At 57.8% G+C, this 18,473-nt stretch overlaps 1 protein-coding gene across 2 annotated transcripts in view; it reads right to left on the bottom strand.

The window, feature by feature from the left end:
• Positions 1-12,279, bottom strand: part of OTUD7B (OTU deubiquitinase 7B) — a 35,609-nt gene extending 23,330 nt beyond the window's left edge. The window contains exon 1 of one of the 2 annotated variants that reach the window (XM_075075475.1): positions 12,136-12,279. In XM_075075475.1, coding sequence (XP_074931576.1) covers positions 12,136-12,151 — 16 coding nt within the window. In that variant the 5' untranslated portion in view covers positions 12,152-12,279. The remainder of the gene's footprint in view (positions 1-12,135) is intronic. The other variant, XM_075075472.1, reaches the window with a different exon arrangement.
• Between the last annotated feature and the right edge of the window lie 6,194 nt (positions 12,280-18,473).

Below are 18,473 nucleotides of genomic sequence, written 5' to 3'. Positions count from 1 at the left end.
GCTACCCGAGAAATCCTTCATAATCAGCACTTAACAAGGAAACGCTGCTTCTAAACATTTACATTTTAGGGTTTTCCAGGGAAAAAACCCCAAAGGTAAGCTCCGCACACCCGAAGCCGTTCGAGGTTGCGCGCAAAGCGACAGCCGAACGTCGCCAGCCCTGCCTCCCGCCGGGAGGACGACGTCAAAGCCTCCCAGCAGCGAAGAGCCAAAACCAGATTGCGTTAATTCGCAGAGACTTTAGCTAGGACGATTCCCCGCGCTCTGCCCGGCTACGGGAGGGAAGCACCCGGCAACGCCAAAGCTTCAGAAGGTGCCGCTGTCCCTAAATTCCGCTGTTCTCCCTCCTGGCAGACGCTCCCCAGGCGCTCCTGAAACATTTCCAAACCTTACACGACTCTAAGCTTTTCTCCTTTAACCCCCCCGCCGGGCAGAAGCCACTAACGTAAGGTTTTGGAAAAGCAGCCTGTTTTCCTCAATTGCATTTTCAGGTGCAAAAAGGAGCCGAGAACACGGATCTCCAAGCTCTTTGGGTAATTAAAGACCTGACGCGCGAGGGGGAAGGCGACGGCGAGGAGCTCTGAACTCCCAGCCAGGCTTCGTATCGACTCCGCATTAACACACGCTCCTCAGAGCTTCCCCACCGTCGAGAGCGGCGGGCAGAAACGCTTGGCAGCAATCCTCCTGCCCCGGCGGGCTCCTATCGTCCCCTCCCCACCGGTTTTTCTGGCGAAAAGCAGGGCTTCCCCGCCGCTTTCGGCACCGACATCGCACTGCAGCCTCAATCACGACGGCCGCTCTCGCGGGCACCGTGGGGTAAATGCTTCGTGAAAGGCTTTCCGGGACCGAAGCCATCGCCGACGACGGGCAACCCCAGAGGTGATACACCTGCGGTACCTTGGCAGTATATATTCAATATTTTATCTAAGAAAAAATGGCAACTAATTCCCAGGAGAGCTGTCGCGTGTGAGGTTTTCAAAACTTGCGGGGGGGGGGGGGGGGGGGGGGGGAACCCATCCCAAAAAATTACCAAAACACCTTTATTTGTAAAACGTGATACCGATATCGTGCCTCGAGAGCCGAGGGTGTCGAGGCAGCTCTGCCCACGCAGGATTCACACCTCGGCTTGGCCTCACGTCAACAAGGTTTCCCAGAAAAATCTGCGCAGAGGACTGGAAGGGGTGGCTGGGGAAGACGAGCGCCTCCTTCACAGCGAAATCTGGGCAAAAAAACCTGATTTCTATTCGAATAAGCGCACTGCTGGGGCACGTACAATTGCACATTGTTATTTGCACCCCGTCAGTACAGCTATTTGGCACGGCTGGCGGCGAGCGGCAGCGCGGCAGCGGGTGTTTACGCGGCACCCAGCATATTTTTTGGGGGGGGAAATGTTGCAAAATATATACCCAGCCACGTCTCCAGATTTCTGACGGACAGAAGCCATCCCGTTTCGCTCACCTCCCTGCAGGCAAACAGGAGAAGTGAGACCGAGGGATGCGGTGCCGCACTTACTCCTTCTCTTTCCCATCCACTCTACCTTAAATATGGGGGAAAAAAAAGAAATAATAGCACTTCCAAGGGCATGACGCGTTCGATTGACGCGCGGTTTGGTCGCTGCAGAACGAGGGTTTTCGGGCCTCAGGTCCTTAGCTGCAATCCTAATTTTCTCGGGGTAGTAGCTCACTGCCTCCTTCCCCCCAGTCCCCCCTCAGAGCTGCTCTGCAAGCTCGGTATCTCCGTACGGCATTTACATTCTCTCTCCCGTGGTTCGTGGCTGCTCCCACCTCGCTGTCAAGCCTCCGAGCTGGTTAAACGCTCTGACGAAACACCGCGGGTGAGGATTATCTGCCTCACCGCAGCCTCCTGCGAGAAGCTGCCCTCCGCTAGAAACCGCAGCGCGCGAAATTCAGGGGAGAGCTTCACCCCAGCTACTTTTGGTCAAAACTTTTTGAAACCAGAAGGGTTTATTAGCCCCACCCTTCGCTGATGGGTTTTCCTAGAGTACGGTGTATTTCACCTAGAGTATAGCTGGAGTATTTTATGGTGTAAGTTTGGGGCTGTCCCGTGCAGGGACAGGAGCTGGACTCAACGACCCTTGCGGGTCCCTTCCAACCCAGGACACTCTAAGGCTCCAGAGCACGCGGCTTCGCAGGCGTTTCAGGGCGCTTTGGTGAAAAACTGGCAAAACCCCAGTGGCAACAAACTCAAAACCAAAGCAAAACGCAGCGCAAGGAAGCTGAATTTAAAATACAAACAGAACAAGCCCAAGAAGGTAGAAGAGTCCAAAGAGGAAAAGCTCAAGAGAAAACAAACCTTCAAACCAACCTCCTCCCGGTGCCAACGGCAGCACCGGTGGCTCGGACGGCGACTTCCACCGGGGACGTACCGACTGAGCCGCAGCCTGCCGGCAACGGTGTCAATATTGCCTTTGAACCGTGCGCGGCTCCTCGTTTTAGAAACCACAGTGCCCTAGCCTGTCAGGAATCCTCCGAGCCCGACGCCTCCTCTGCCATGATGCAAGCGCTGAGCTATGCGGGCGAAACACGAGGGACCGGAGTAGGAGTCGTGCCGCTCGCTTCTGGTGCCTCCTGATTAAAAAAAAAACACCCTACGGTCGAGGCAAACACCGGCATCTTTCAGCTCTCGGCATTACGCTTGTCCCCGGAATCTGCCGAGGTCACCGTCCGGATAAAATCGGTGTTTCAGAGGGTTGATCTTTCTCCTCCCTCGTCCCAAGTCAGCACCCGTGCCCCCTTCACGTGCCCCCAGTCTCTTGCCGAGTGCCACAAAGAAGTCAGGTAAAAGCTCAGCGCGGTTCCCGCGGAACCCACGGTCACCGTCCTGCATTCTCCTTCTCCTTTAGGAACGCACGTGATTGAGACACGAGCTCCAGGCACGGCCGCCAGCAGCGCCTTCAGCGCATCTGCAGCCTCAGCTGCCCTAAAAGCCGCTCATTCTCCAGGATGCTCCGGGAGCCTCCTCACGACGTCGTCTTACAAGGCCCTCAGACGCGTCACGCGGGCACGGGGCAACGCCAGCGCGCTCAGACCTCCGAGAGCCCGCGGATTTTCAGAGCGGCTGGGCACCACGTCGGGCACGCGTTACCCTCAGCGATGGGGCATCGCCTTCCCAACGCAGTTCTCCGAGCGCCCGCGCAGATAGAGACGGCTCGGTGAGGAGAAGCGAAAAAAACACCTACCCCACAGGGACGTCACAATCTTTAGTTAGCTAATGCTTGTAAAATGCTATAAAAAGCTTAATTAAGCCTCGCCCTTATGAGGCACTGGAAGGATTCACAGGGCTGTTTCGGAGGCAGGAGACAGACGAGCAGCAAAAACATGAGCCGGGGCACAGTCTCCCCCTCCCAGCCAGGGCATCACTGGACGCTGCATAAATAATCTTGGGGAAAACCCCAGGAAAATAAACAGCAAGTGCATTCGCCTGAGTCAGAGGCGAAGATCCCGGCCAGTATTTTAAAGACACATCTGCGAAAGAACGCGATGCTCAAATCTAATAGGTAACCACCTCGTTGTGCAGAGGACCGGAGCTTTGCATGCCAGCCGCAGGACCGAGCCCCTGCACAAAGAGCATCCCCTGCTTCTGCTCCCGAAGCTTACAGAAGCTATTTACGACCCGATCGGGTCAGGTGGAAAGGTGTGGATTTACTGCTGCCTGCAGTAATTTCTCCACAACAAGGCAGGAGTTTACCAGGCAAGAGCGGCTCAGCGCCCCACGGAGACGCACTGGGTGCATCGCTAAGGGTGCCAGGGGCCCCATCTGCCCCGAAATCGGCTGGTCGGTGGCGGCCGTCGCTGCTCCCGGCGCCCACCAGCCTCTGCAAGGGGTCACCGTCCCCTGCGCCGCTCATCGGCGCTGGCGGCACGAGCAGCCCCCGCTCAGCCGCACCGGGAGCGACTCAGGCTGCTAATTAATGCGATTTAAACACCCACGGCCGAGGTTGCCCGAAAGGAGGGCTCACACCAACCGCGCTTCCAGGGAGCTCTGCAGGAATAACAACCTCTGGCACCGGGGCAAAGCCTTTACCTGCGCAGCCGGTCGCCGCTGAACTGCCAGCCCAGCTCGCACGAGGCGGGCGGCGAGGGCGCCCCGCTCCTCCGGGCGGAGAAGCGCCTAAGTAAGCCTGAATTTAAATCCGACAGAATTAGTTGATCCCATCTCCAAAGGCCACGTTCAGAAGCGTATTAATTCGGTTCTAACCGCTCTTCTCCCCTTGGTTTTTAACGATTCCCGGGGACTCAAGGTACGAAGCCTTTCTGACCGCACCGGTCTTAAGTATCGCAGGCTCAAAACAAAGCTAAAAGGTTATTAAGGAATTACTCCCCGCCTCGAGATGTTCCTAAAACGTAAAAGCCACAGGGTGTTGCTTAAATCAACACAACCAAGGAGGAGATACGGGGAACGGCAGCCCCTCTCCCGCCGCGCGCGGGGATTTGGGGAGGGAGCAGCTCGGTGCCCCGCCGGAGGTGTTTCAACAGAACTGTCAGCACATGGTTTCAGGCTGATTCACCGGGGTTTGGGTTTTTCTTTTTTTTTTTTTTTTTTATTGTCCTGTCCAGAGAGGAGGACTGAGTTCATCGCTGCTAGAAATACTTCGCCCTGTTTTGCTGTCGTGCCTGAACACGCTGTCATCCTTGTGGAACGTGGTCCTCTAGGAGCTGTGGAAGGAGCAAAGCCACCAGCTAACGAAGGAGGTGCCTCCCCCCATGAGCAAAACCTTTTTTGTGAACAATATGAGGTTTCATACCGGACTCGACACCCACTAACCCTCCCGGTCACCTTACGGTGACGTACCGAGCTCCACTTCCAAAAAAAACCCTTCCCGTGTTCCTGCTTGGCACCACACCGCAGCAGCTGCTTTATCAGTTGTGCGCAAATATGAGGGGAAAGCACAGAAAACACAGATTTTTTTTTCAACCGCGCGCTCAGCGTCGCCGATAAGAGCCTTCTGGATTACAAACATTTAGGAGCCTTCGTCATTCTGGTTGTTTTTACAATACGGCTGCCCCGGTTTCTGAAAGCCAGTCTTATCAAAACCACCAACACAGCTTGAAATCTTCAGTTCTGGCACAAACGCAGGTTGAACCAGAAAAAGAAACGGAACTCAGTATTTTTTTTTTTCTTTTTCTTTTTTTTTTTTTTAAAACCAGACTCAAAAAAGCTGCCCAGCAAGAGACAGGCTGGTGCTGCGCTGACGAACCCCCAAGCCCAGATCACCAGGGCGGGACCAGGCTCTCGGAGGTGCCTTAACCGTGGCTCAGTCTTAGGCTAAAACTAAAGCCAGAAGCAGGTGTCCTCCTTCAGCCCTTGGGCATCCGCTTCCTGCTCGCTCCAGGCAGTGGGACACAGCAACCAAAACTATATTAGGAAACTTTACAGTTTCAGCCCAAGGAAAACGCTTCCTTTTGCGTCAAAAGCCCATGTGCAACCTCCCTTGTTTTTTTAAAACTCTGGCTTTTAAGTCAACATCATAAAAGACATCAGCAACCGAAGAGGACTTTCATCTTCAAGTGCATTTAAATAATCCCTCCGCACCGCATGCGTTCCGATTTTAAGCACAGTTTGGGCTGGGTAGGTGTGTTTCCCAGCTGAGTTGCTAAAAAAAAAAATCTCGTTTCCTAACAGATTTGGGGATGCCACGGGGCGGGCGGGCAGCCTTCGAGCCGGCGGCCGTTCGCTAGCAAGGAGCGCGACGAAGGAAGGGCGGACCAGGCGGGACCAGACCAGACCAAGCCAGGGGGTCTTTGAGAGGCAGAAGCCAACCAATCCGTACGACGAATTCACGCCATCTGTGGTTTTAATGCACGAAAAAAACCACCAGTAACAAGAGTCTGACACCACGACGCGCCAGATTCCGCCGGTTCCCCGCCCACGGGTGACACACAGGATTTTATTACGTTACCTGTGGGCTTCTCTGCTGCTTCTGCCTGGGATTTTTAGCGATATAAGAACGTCCTCTTCCCCCCGCAGCCCGCACCGGGGCCTGAGCACAGCGATGTTTCCAATGGAGCAATGCCGTGGCGAGATTACACCGAGCCGTGAGTCACACCTACCTCTGAACTATAATAAGCTTGATCCTTACACAAACAGTATTTCTTGCTTGGTCACCACACCCGAACAAGCAGAGAGTGAAAGCCGTGCATCCCAAAGCACCGTAAGGATGCCTCCGCCTATCGCTACCTCAGACCTTCGTCCTCTCAGGCAGCGAAACGACACGCGATGAGAACCCGTCCGGCTTTGCCTCTGCCTTTCAGGAAGGGGCAGCGAGGAAAAAGCCAGGTTTAGTTAATCTCCACGTCAGTCTGCCAAACCTTCGCAACAGAAATTAACACGCTTAATACCAAACGCCCGTCTAAAATAAGACTATACACAGAAGCAAAGCGACTCGCAGCTTCCTCGCATCCCACGTCCCCTCCGGAGGCTGACGCCGGACTGAAGTTAAATTTGACAGGTTTCGGTACAGACTCGCCGGAAGCAAAGCCGGAGCGGCGTCGAGAGTCCCGGTCCTCCGCGGCAGCTCGCGGGAACCGCAGGACTGCGCGCCCTGCCCTAACTCCATCAGGCAGATTAAGAGAGACCAAGGGTAGAAATAAAAACGAAGCAGGTAAACAATTAAATGTACCTCAGCTTCATCGTTTGTGTCTTCCAGGGCAAAATGCGGGGGGAACCCAACCAAACCCATCGAGCACGCTTAATTAAATAAGCATTTCACCAGAAACAAAATAAATCCACAGAACAAGAAAGATTCACTGTTAGTTCCCAGATCATAATTTTGAGGGGCTCTAATTTTCTTATTTTGTTAAGGTTTGAATCACGTGGAGAACACGTACTTCAGAAAGGAGAAAAGAAAAATACATATTTTTAAGGGCTACTGCCAAAACTCAGCATTAAACGCGACCTGGCACGCACTCCTGTATCGTAGGCGGCCTTTGCTACCTTCAGAAAAGTATTTCCAGGAATATTTCAGGAGCATAAAACTACAAGGTCTCTTCCCCGGGTTCGCCACGTGACTTTGGGAAGGGCAGGAACCCGAGCCAGGACGCCGGGGCCGCGGCCCCAGAAGCGCAAAGCCAGCGCACGACCTCGGCCAGGCGCCTCCGCCACGTCCCAGCCTCGCCGCCGCCGGGAGACGGGACGGGAGCAGGAGGTCGGAGCTGGACCCTCCAAAGCCCCCGGGGACCTTCAGATGACAACTAGGGCAGGAGGTGCCAAAATCCACGAGAGATCCAGTTTTAACAGACCCAGCCAGAAGCTTTTTGCCATCAGTCGCCCGCTTTGCAAAGCTCCATCAGAAGGAAGCTCCCACGAGCGATGCAGCAAGCCTAAACGCATCAAACCCCTAAACCCAAAGATTCCACCCCAAAACCTGCAATAGCAGCCCTTCGGTCTAACGCAGAGGGAGGCGCGGCTGGCTCGCTCTCCCCGCGCACCGGCACGCAAACCTCGCCCCAACGAAAGGCTCACGGCGCAGCCCAGAGGCGAGACGGGCGAGACCTCGGTGCCATAAGCAGCCCCACGCCGGAGCTGACCAAGCCCTGCTCTTTGCTTAAGAAGCCCTATCAGAATAGCTACGAGCAAAAGAAGCTACTCATGCGGCTCGGCTCCAAACGAGCGAGATCTGAAGGTCCTCAAGGGAGGTTGCTCGCTTTCTCCTCCTTGCCACGACCGCGGGGCCCTGCCTCCGTGCCAGCCTGCATCCCTGACCCGGCAGGTTACCTAACGCACGCGAGAACGGCCAAAACAGAGCCGGGATTAGCGACGCCGCGCTGAACCTGTCCTGACCTAATACCTTTATTACAGTTGCTAAGCTCCGACTAGGTGCTGTACGAGACGGGATACGGCCCGCGCAGCTCTCGCTTCATCGAGGGCAAGAAAATCGAACCGGCAGATCATGGAACCTCCGTTACCAAAGCCCAGCAAAATAGTTACTCCTGGTGAAAAGGAAGGGGCGGGAAAACCCGCGAGCTCGCCAACTCCTTCGGCCCAACGGTGGGGCTGCGGGGGCAAAAAGGAAGCCAGCCCAGGAGGCAAAAAGAGGGATATTTGTAAACAGCCGCGACAGGCAGCCCGCGGTCAGGCTGGGCGCGGCACCGGGGTCGCGGGGCTGCGGCGTCTCACGTCTGGGGCGAGGAGCTCTTCAACGAGCTTTTCCGTCTTGGGAAGCCCCAGCCTCGGAAGCCCCCGCGGATTTTTGGCACGAGCGGCGCTGCTTCAGGACAGCACGCCGTCCCCGCAGACGGAGGCTTTCCAGCAGGGAAAGGGCATCCTTAAAAATACGCTGTTGCTCAAGAGTCGGAGCCCAAGAAAAGCTGCAGTTAAGCAAGAGCCGCAGTGAAAGTTTATAAAAAAACTGTGACAGTTTTCATACGCTGAGCTGTTTTCACATAAAAACTTTACCCTATTTTCCAGAGCTTCAAACCACCTGCTTCCCTTTGCTCTAAATACAACCGCACTAATTTCAACACCCAGATTATTCTAAAACTTGGGTTGAAGAACACGTCAGCAGCGGCACAGGAATGAAGCCTCAAAGCCGTATAAAAGCCAGAAACAGCCTCCAACACAAACGCAGCAGCTTCATTATGTCCAAGGCTCTACCCACAGCACCATCATCGCTCTTATTTATCAATTCCTCCTTCGAGGGGGGTTTGTGCTTTTCAGGATAAGTTGCAAACCTCAACTCTCTGTTTCAAAAAGGTCCTGGCAGCAAAAAGACGGCTCAAACCCCAGCGTGGATCGTGTATTACGTTAAAAAAAAGCACTGCCGTTACAGCGCAATAATTAGTAAGGACGATTATCGAGCGTGCACGGTCTGATTTTCACGGCATCCTTGGCTCCGCTTTCAGCAACCTTCCACCTCCGAAGGCTGCCCGCGGGCGAGGACGTGGGGCCTGGCCCGGGGGGAGACCCCAGGCCAGCGGCGGCGCCCAGGGCCCGCCTGGGACGGGGAGCCGGCGGCAGGGAAGAACTAAGGGCTGCGAAGTTCAGCCATGAAGACACCACGCGTCGCAGGGCCGCGGTAACTGGTGAGGGGTGGCAGCGGCAGGAGCAGCAGGTGAAGAAGCGATTGCACAAAGCAAAGTTTCCTAAAACTGCCCTTCCTCGCGCTGCCGCTCGATAAAGCCATTAAATCATTTCAGGAGCGCAGCAGCGCCCGCTCCCGTGATGTTCTCAGGAGCAGGGTTATACTCCCAAGAATTATAGTAATTATATAACGGCCCGTCTTAGGCCCTCGTCCTGTTTTAGATACGTGCTTTGTAGTTGGCTAAAATAAATGCGGTTTTCTCAGCGGCTGCACGCAAGGAAATTCAGTTTGAGACACATTCACCTGCTTAAATCGGGCTGCTGCTATATCCAGCACAAACCCTGGCTTTGCAAGAGAGCCCAGCACTCGCTGTCCTCCCGGGGGGATGCTCGTCACGAGCACCTCCGCAAGTCAGGCCACGGCAGGTTTTGCCACCCTATTAAGTGCCGTTTCTCCCCACAGTATTTTAATCCAGCCCTCCTCCTGCCGGGTAAATCTGTTTTTCTGTCATTTGAAGCGATGAGTTTAGAGTTTAACTAAAGCACCATCGGAGCAGAGGCACTTGTTGAGATACGGGGTGAGACAGGGTCCCTTCCAGTGCTTTCCCGGCACCGCCACGGAGAGCAAAGTCACATCCCGCTGCAACCACACGGCACCGAGTGGCGGAGACTTGCCAGAAGGACGGCAAACTCTGGGCACAAAACCAAGCCAACAAAAACTAAGGCACTGGCAAGACCGCGGCCCTGATCTTTGGAAGTATTTGGGCGGGCGACTCCTCTGTGCATCCCCTGCCTCGCTCTCTTCTCGGCAGGGATTTGCACGCTTGACACTCGCACGCCGAGAGCCGACAGGCGTTTCACACCTACGAAGGCACACGGCTCCGTAAGCGGGCTCGTCCGAGCCGCGTGCTCCTAACGAGCCTCCCGGCGGACGGCCCTGCCGGACGCATCGAACGCGGCCGCCACGCCCTTCCCCCCCCCACGAACTCATTTCTTTAGCAAGCGAAAACACGCACTCAGGGAGTTTAACATCACGCTTCCCCAGAACCCAACGCAGCGCGGCCGCGCTCGCTCAAGCCGCTGCACAGCGGCGGCACTGATATATTTTCGATTCCCAGGAACGTCCCTCGCGTTTCCTGGGAAAAGAATGTTCTTCTCGCAACGCCGGGTAACGACTCACCATCGGCCGAAAGGAGCTGGGGCCCTGCTCCGCGCAGGGGAAAGCTGCGACACCACGAGTCATGGCGCCAGCTCTTTATTTTCCTTTCACACCTGCTTTAAGCGGCAGCTTTTGTTCTACTGAAACTACTAATCCCACTCTCACAATTAGCACCGCAAGGCTTTGTTTATTTTAAACACCACGAAGAGAAGCGCCAGAGAAAAATCCGCCACGATGCTTTAAAGTCCAACAGGCCGGCCCGCTCCCCTCCCGCGATACAGAGTTTCGTGCTCCTTATATCGCGGCGTAAGGAAGAGCGCGGCTTTTCCAGGGTCAGGAACAGCCGAGCCCTGCGCAAGGCGTGGCAGAAACCAAACCCAAACCAGAGAGTACAGACAGGAGCGACTGCGATGAGTCTCTGCCGGGGACTGGAAACACGCAGCAGGGTCAGGAGGAAGAAATCTGATGTTCTCAGCGACCTGATGCGGAGAATTCCGGCCGCCACGTTTGACTTCTCCAGCTACGCGACTTAAGCCAACAATAACATCTTTATTAGCCCTGCAAATCAAAGCCGAAAAATCATCCCCCCCCCCTCCCCGTGCACCGCAACCACACGACGTGTTTGCCAGCAGCGATGCAACTAATCGTCACATATACGGCGCGGTGTCAGCCCATTTTACAGACGGGTAAGCGGAGAGACGTCGCGGCAGGGGCGAGCCGCGCTCTCCCAGTGTAACAGCGAGCCGTCGCCGCCTCCCGCGAGGATCCGTCCCGTTACCGCGCTCCTCGCGTAAGCGACTCCCACGACACAGCGTCGGTGCAAAGACGTTTCCCTTAAGCATGGGATTGTCAGAGATGCTCGAGCCGGTGAGTCACCACCAGCCTCCTCGCCCACAAGGAAACCATACGGAGTCCATGGCTCGGCAGCGAGGCAACCTGTAATTAGCTGGACGAGAAACTCCCTTTCCTCCCGAGATTAAGACAAGTAAACTCTGGGAGTTGTTTTTAAGCTCGTGTCTCGCTGCGGTGCGGCTGAGCAACGCGACTCCCAGCCCGGCCTCATCCCCGACGGGTAGGCACGGACCGTCACGCTAACGCCCGGCGCTGTTAAACGGGAACATGAAAATAAAGACAACGGCTTTTCACCAGGGCGAGACCCTCGGCACGAGGACGGAGGCTGGCAGCAAAGCTCGCTCCGGTTCGAACACAAGACGCGGGACTGAAAAGCCGCAGGGATTTCCAGGCTGCAAATGGCAAATCCTATTTGCTCCACGCCAGAGAAAAAGTACCCAGATTACAGTTATTTGGTCCAAAAACCACCACAAGTGAGAGCATCTGAAGAACCCGGTGCACACCACCCCGTCCCGGCCCGTTCCTAGGCCCCGGTTTAGCTCACGGCCGGCTCAAAGCGACCCACCGGCTCAACCGTGGTCGCTCCCGTTGCAAAGCCGGGCTCATCCTCCCCTCCCCGGGGATTTAGTCGCGCCTAAATCGCTGAGCTCGGCCCCCACGACGGCAGAAGCCGCCCCAACCTCCGCTCGGGCGGCCGCTTCAGCGGCGGGAACGCTCACGGGCTGGGGCGGCCGGGCCGGGCCGGCCCGAGGCGGGAACGGGGGTGTCCGCGGACCGGCCGCGATCGCGGGTGGGCGCCCCCGGCACCGCCGCCTCCCTCCTGGGCCCGGGGCGGCCGCACCGGGTCCCCGCACCCCGGGGCTCAACCCCGGGGGCCCGGCCGCGGCCGGGGGATCCCCAGGCACATCCCCGGGACCCCGCCAGCCCCGGGCCCAGGCGGGGCCGTGACCCGGAGGGGCGGGGCGGGACCCGCCGCCGCCGCCCCGGGAGCCCCGAGGCCGCCGCCGCCGCCGCCGCCACCCCAGGCCCGGCCCCACCGAAAACTTTCTCGGCCCCGCCGGTGGCGGAGGCCGGGCGGGCGTTACCTGTGCGCGGCTCCATGGCGCTCCGCGCCCGGCCGCCACCGAGGCCGCGCTCCGGAGGGGCGGGAGGGGGCGGGGGGGAGGGGGGGGGGGAGCGCGGTCCGCCGCCGCCGCCCGGAACGCCGCGCCGCCCCCGTTCCCGCCCGGAACGCTTTGGCGGGCGCACGCGGCCGCCCCGCCCCGCCGGGCTGGGCCGAGCCAATGGCGGCGCCGAAGGCGGCCACGCCCCCTCCGCCGGCGGCGCAACAGCGCCTGCGCGGTGGGGCGGGGAGGGCAGGAGGGGGGAGCGCGCCCCCTGCGGCTGGGCCGGGGGCACCGCCTCGCCCCGCCGGGCCCGGGCCGCAGCGTGGGGCCTGTGCGGGGCCTGAACGCCCCGCGTGGGGCCTGGGCACCCCGCGTGGGGCCTATGCGGGGCCTGGGCACCCCGCGTGGGGCCTGCATGGGGCCTGTGCCCACAGCGTGGGGCTTCTGTGGGGCCTGAACACCCTGTGTGGGGCTTGTGCGGGGCCTGAACACCCCACATGGGGCCTGCGTGGGGCCTGTGCCCACAGCGTGGGGCCTCTGGGGGGCCTGAACAACCCTGTGTGGGGCCTGTGCCCACTGCATGGGGCTGTGTGGGCCGTGGACTCCCAGTGTGGGGCCTGAGTGGGGCCCAAATACAGCATGGGGCCTGGACCTCCAGTGTGGGGCCTGAGCCTCCAGTGTGGGGCATGAATCCCCTGCGTGGGGCCAGTAACCCCAGCGTGGGGCCTGTGTCCCCCAAACCCAGGAGGCTGACGGGGAGGTGCCCAGTCCCCTGAAGCCGATTCCCACCGGGAATTGCTGTCCGGGAAAGCCACCGGGCAGAGCAGCCCCGCCGTGCCCCCACCCTGGGCAAGGAAATGCCACCTCTCCCTCTGCCCCACGGCACAGGGGGACAATGCCGAGTGGGCCGGCTGGCACCGGGGTCTGGCGGGACGGTGTGTACGCCCGGCCAAGTGCTTGGCATTCCTCCTGCCGTGGGTGCGCGCGGCTGCGGGCGAAGCACGCTGAAAATGTGCCCCGGTGCTGCCACTTGGGTTATTTCACAGAGCCAGGAGGACGCGTCCTCGCAAAGACAAACCAGAGGTTTTGGTGGCCGGTGCGAGGAGACTCGTGACGCCACCAGCTCTGCCACGGGGTGGATGTCCCAGGAAATCTCGGCAGAGCTCCCGCTGGGACCCGCCGGTCGGGCGCGTTTGCCGCTCTGGTCCTTCTCCCGCTCAGCCTTTCCACTGCACAAACACGTTTCCCTTGAGGAAGGTGGGGAAGGAGCCGCGGGCTGGTGGCAGCCGGGGTCTGGGCTCCGCTCGGGCCAGTTGGTGGCAAACCCCCCACGCGGGAGGAGCGGCGTGGGGCCCGTCATGCGCAGGGTTCAGCTGATCCCGGCGCTGAATCGCAGCCTTTGTTCTCTGCCAGCAACCTAGCGTTGTTTATATCTCACACAAAAGGATTGTTTATCATGTCCAGGGGCAGAGAAAAGTCCAGTAAAGAAAGAACAGTCTGTGCCATGGAGTCCCGGCCTCCCCAGAGTCCTTTTTTCCCCCAGCACTGCAGTGTTTGTTCAAAGGAGAGATCTTTCTGAGTGCCCCGATCGCTTAATCAATAGCGATGGTATGGCGAGTGGTCCCCGCTGCCCGCGCGGGCAGGCGGTGTGTCATCCTCCTCCCGCGCTGCTTGCGTTAGCCGTTCCTTTCCAGCTCCCTGGAGCGATCGGAAGGGGTCAGCAAGGCAGGCGCAGTGTTAAATAAAAGTAAAATCTCGGCTCTTTTCTGCCAGTTCTAGTTTAAACCATTTTCACAGCTGGGAGAAATGAATTTCTCTCTGAGGAGACGAACGAGGCCTCTGCGCCCTTCATTGGTCATGCCGGTACCGCCCTTCCGTCCGAAACCAGGCGGCAGGCACGGCGACGGTGACGGTGACGGTGTCATGACGGTGACGGTGACAGCCAGCCCCCACGACGCAGCCGCCTCGGGCTGACCCATGGCCACGCCGCAGCACCCCAGCTCCCTCCTGGGCCCTGGTTCTCGTTAGCATGAGCTGTTTTATGAGTTCAGCACAATATTTTTTTTATGACCTCTGTGTCCCTTCAGCTGAGCGTTCACAAGATTTTGAGCTCACGAGCTTGGCGCGCCTGCTCCGCCTTTCGCAAGGCCAGCTCGAGCAGTTTCATAGGCAGGGAGAACACACCTGTGCCGTTTCGGCTCCACCGCAGCCGGGCAATGGCAGCTCCTCTTGGCCGGCGCAGGGGGCTGTGCAAGGCTGCGGCCAGGCTCACGTCTGCCCCGGCAGCCCGAGCAGAACCTGGGCCTGAAGGAGAAGCCGCAAACGAACGGTGGCGATTCAAACTGCTGATTGCAACGGTGCCGAATCTGCGCGCAGCCTCCCCATTTCACCGGTCATATCTTCCTAGCTCGTGCGGATGGGCAAGGGCTCTCCTCTTCCTCCCGTGCGCTCCACCGCTGGACACCCTGCCCCTGGCTGGGACTTCTCCGTGCAGCCCCAAACTGCCTGAGGAGCGTTAAACAGAAACCGCTGGGCGGTCGTAAGCCAGCGCTGCAGCTCAGCTCCTCTCTCCCGCAGTCGCCAGGGGCTGGTCTCCACCAGCTACGCTGCGTGCCATGTCCGCAAGCGATGGTGCGCAACCCCCTCCCCTGCGCGCAACCCTCCCACCCGCGCGCAACCCGCCCGCCCGGGCGCTTTCCCTGGTGATGCTCTTTCAGGCAGATGCTCCCGAGCGTCGACCCCAATTTCAACTTTGTGGTGGCGTCGCTGCGATTCGGAGCCGGCGGCGAAGCGGCCCTGTCCCGGGATACCCAGCAATCGCAGTCATTCCCGCCAGCGGATGCTCTCACAGGCGAAACTTGGAAGTGCAGGATGGTTCTTAAAATGCGTCTTGGCACCGTGGTGGGAAACGGGACCCGTTTGCAAACCGCAGGAGCAAGGGAAAAGGCTTTTTGGAGGAGAGGACAAGCGGCTGCCGTGGGTCTAGTGAGATGACTGGTGCCCTCCGCGCGGGCAGACTCAAGGACAAGGGCGAGCGGCTGAGCTACAAGCGCTTTTCCAACCATTTGGGGCTGACTTAAGGCGAGTGGGCCCTGCGTTACTGCAGCGTCACCTCGCAGCCCTCGTCCCGTGGTGCAAGGATGGTCCTCAACAGCAGGCGGGTACGGTACGCTGGGGTGCACCGTGGTACGAAGGGTGCTAACAGACCTGATTTGCTTAAATTAGGCACCGCCAGGGAGGCAGGAATCGCCCCCCAGGAAGAGGGGAGAGGCCGGAGGATCAGTTGAACTGGGACTGCTGGGATGCCCCGCACCAGGGCAGCCTCTGCCGGCACCCTGCGGCCCCGACCCGCAGCGTGCCAGCCTAGTCCCGGAGTGAACTTAAGTAAGAGCAGAGTGAATGTCTCTTAAAAACGCCCACAGCACCGTGCTCCACCCTCGGCAAGGAGACCGCGCACCAGAGGAGCAGGCCCTCGGTCCCAGCCTCTTCGGTGGGCTCAAAACCAGGGCGACAGGAAAAGAGCAGCAGGCGAAACACCCCGCGTACCGCCCCCGCACAACACCTTGGCAGGGAGCCGGCATGGAAGGTGACGGAAAGCACAATGCCACCTTTGACGGCCGACACCGCGCTTCTTTAAACGACTGAATAGCTCAATTCTTGCTGCTCGCTGTGGTGCCATCAGTCATTTGGGGTCACATTCTGGCGCAACGCAGGCAGGGACGGCTCCGCTGAGCTGCGCGGAGTTTCACGCACCTGCATCAGCTCCAGAGCCTGTGTATGGATTTTATTTTATTTCTTTTTTTTTCTATTCAGATGAAAGCTTTCTCAGAACTTCCTAGTTGGAAATCTCACAGTGGCTCCTGCACAAGTTGCTTCTCAGATGCCGGACAAATAACAGCACTTTGCACTTCTAAAGCACCCTTCATCTGAGGATTTCAGAGGATTTCACATATGGAAGCACATTAACCCTTCCAGCAGTCCCCGGTTTTATTCCAGTCACTTTACAAAGGCAGGAGGCATCCCTCACTTCTCGGAGGTCAGTGGGCTCGTTTGCATTCCCAGTGGGTCAGGCTGGTAACGGAGAGCGGGATTCCTGACATCCAGCCCTAATTCCCAATGGCAGAAGGTGCGAATCCTGATTTTTCCAAGTCTGGATGGTCTCCGGCCAGCCGCTCCTGCGGACCCGCAGAGCCTGAGCATCACCGCGAGCTTGTCCTGCTGGGGGCGTGAGTAGGAAGGGGCACCACCGCCAGGAGCAGGTGGGAGACGGGAGCGGCGGGGCGATCCGAGTGATGGAGCGCGTTCAGACCGGCCTCGGGCTGCTGGGTGTGGAGAAAGACAGTGAAACGTGCGGGTTTGGCCCTGGGGGTGCTGTGGGGCTGTCGCTCTCAAGGAGGAAAATATAGAGAAGCATCCTGAAGAAGAGAACACCAGCTCCAGGAGGGAAATCAAGAGGGAAGGCATCGACTGACTCAGCTGGAAAACCCTGTTTTCGCTCATTTTTGTGATGCGAGTGGAGCCTTCGTCTGGTTATTTTAGCTGGGTCATTGTCAGAAACAGTGTGAGAGGGAGGAGAAGACACGGGAAAAATGGGTGGGTGAGGCAGGGCTGGTGAGAGGCAGAGTCGGAGGTGCCAGCTGTGGTTCTGCCACGGGGGAATCCACGTCTGGCTCTGCCGGAGTTGGCACACCCCGGGGTATGACCTTTTCTTTGGAAAATCCCCAAGGAGAAGCAAATCTGAGGCGATTGTGGGTCTGTTTGGATACGTTTGGCTCACCCGTGAACTGCTAAGCTTAATTTTGTGACAGCTGGGGTGGACTGTCTGGCTTTTAATGCCTTGGAAATTAAAAAAACATTGTAAAACGTATTAAAAACTCATAAAACCAGGCGAACTAAAGCCCCAGGTCGCGTTTATTTTGCTATATTGGATATTACTGCCCCTTGTATGGAGAGCGAGCGAGATAAAATGTATATTTCTATGAGGTTACTGACTTGGTGGCACAGAGGCCAGTGCTCGTTCAACCTGCTGTAAAGCCCTGGGTGCCCCAGGACACGCCACACGAGGTTCAGACTGGATTTGCTCCCTTTGGGGACACAGGCCACTGTCCCAGCACAATAGATCAGCGCAGTAAAGCCCCCGTGCAGCCCCACTGCGGCCGGCCGAGGAGCTGATTTTTCAGGCTGTCTTCTGAGCTTGAGTTACCCAACCGTGCCTCCACTGCAGCGATCGTCCTCTCCTCCGGCGACGGGGAACGAAGCCAGAGCTTCACACAACATGTAGAGGTTTTCCCTTCCTTCTGAAGCTTCGGGCACTGGTGATGAGCAGCATTAATGCCCGACGTAGCGCGGGGCTGACATCCAGACTGCTAAAGCAGCAGCTGAACGCCCGTTGTCCTCCCAGCACCCGCAGCATGACACGCCAGCACCCTTGCGGCGCTTCGCACCACGGACACGAAGGCAGATTAAAGCGCGGTCTCAACCGAGTGCAATGACTCGCCTGGATTTGCTGCGGACGTTGGGATAAATAAGAAGAGTGCCATAAAGAGGATCAGGGGTTGGAGCAGAGGGGGATAAAGACAGAGGAGCAGATGGCGAGCTTCGCCAAGACTCCGAGGAAGGGAGGCGAAGCGCTCGTGAGCCCGGGACTGCCGTTGTCAGGGCTTTGTGTAGAAACTGTTTCACGAGTGAAGAGAAATCTATGATGAGGAAGCGCAGGGACGGAGCCACGATGTCTTTTCAGCTTAACCTGGGCTCGACTGGTTAGCTCCGGTCTGATCTGCGAAGGCGGCTTTTAAAGGCCTCAGCTAGCAGGGTAGTGAAAGAGCTTTTCTTGCCTTAAAAGTCACTTAACTTTCCCCCAAAAAACCTCATGGAGCGGCCCATTAACCCGATGTAATTGGCGTGGGTATGCGGTGTCCAAAAGACGGTGGGTAAGGTTCCCAAAAGGACCTTTGCTTGTTTATTTGCTTTTCCCCCCCCTTGTCACTGTCAAAAGGGGAAGCACAATAAGATTATGAAAAAATAATGAGGTGAAGTAAACCATTCCGCGTAATGAAGTGTGCTCATTTTCCAAGGCCAACAGGAAACCACAAGACTTACTGTAGGCCAGCTCAGTAGGTGCCGAAATTGTTCCCAAGGCAGTTACACGGAGTTACTCGTGTTTACTAATGAGAGATAATTGAGTAGGAAAGAAGACATGCCTACTCATGGTGCGATGGCTTTATTCTTATTCGGTTAGAAAAGCAGAGGGTTAAGTGGCAGCTGACAAGCAAAGCTTATAGGGAAACAAACTAATTTTTGGCATTCACAGGCCCGAG

The sequence above is a fragment of the Phalacrocorax aristotelis genome, chromosome 25, assembly GCF_949628215.1.
Source record: "Phalacrocorax aristotelis chromosome 25, bGulAri2.1, whole genome shotgun sequence".
NCBI lineage: Eukaryota > Metazoa > Chordata > Aves > Suliformes > Phalacrocoracidae > Phalacrocorax > Phalacrocorax aristotelis.
The sequence above is the reverse complement of the archived record's forward strand: the minus strand, read 5'-3'. Positions and strand labels throughout refer to the sequence as shown.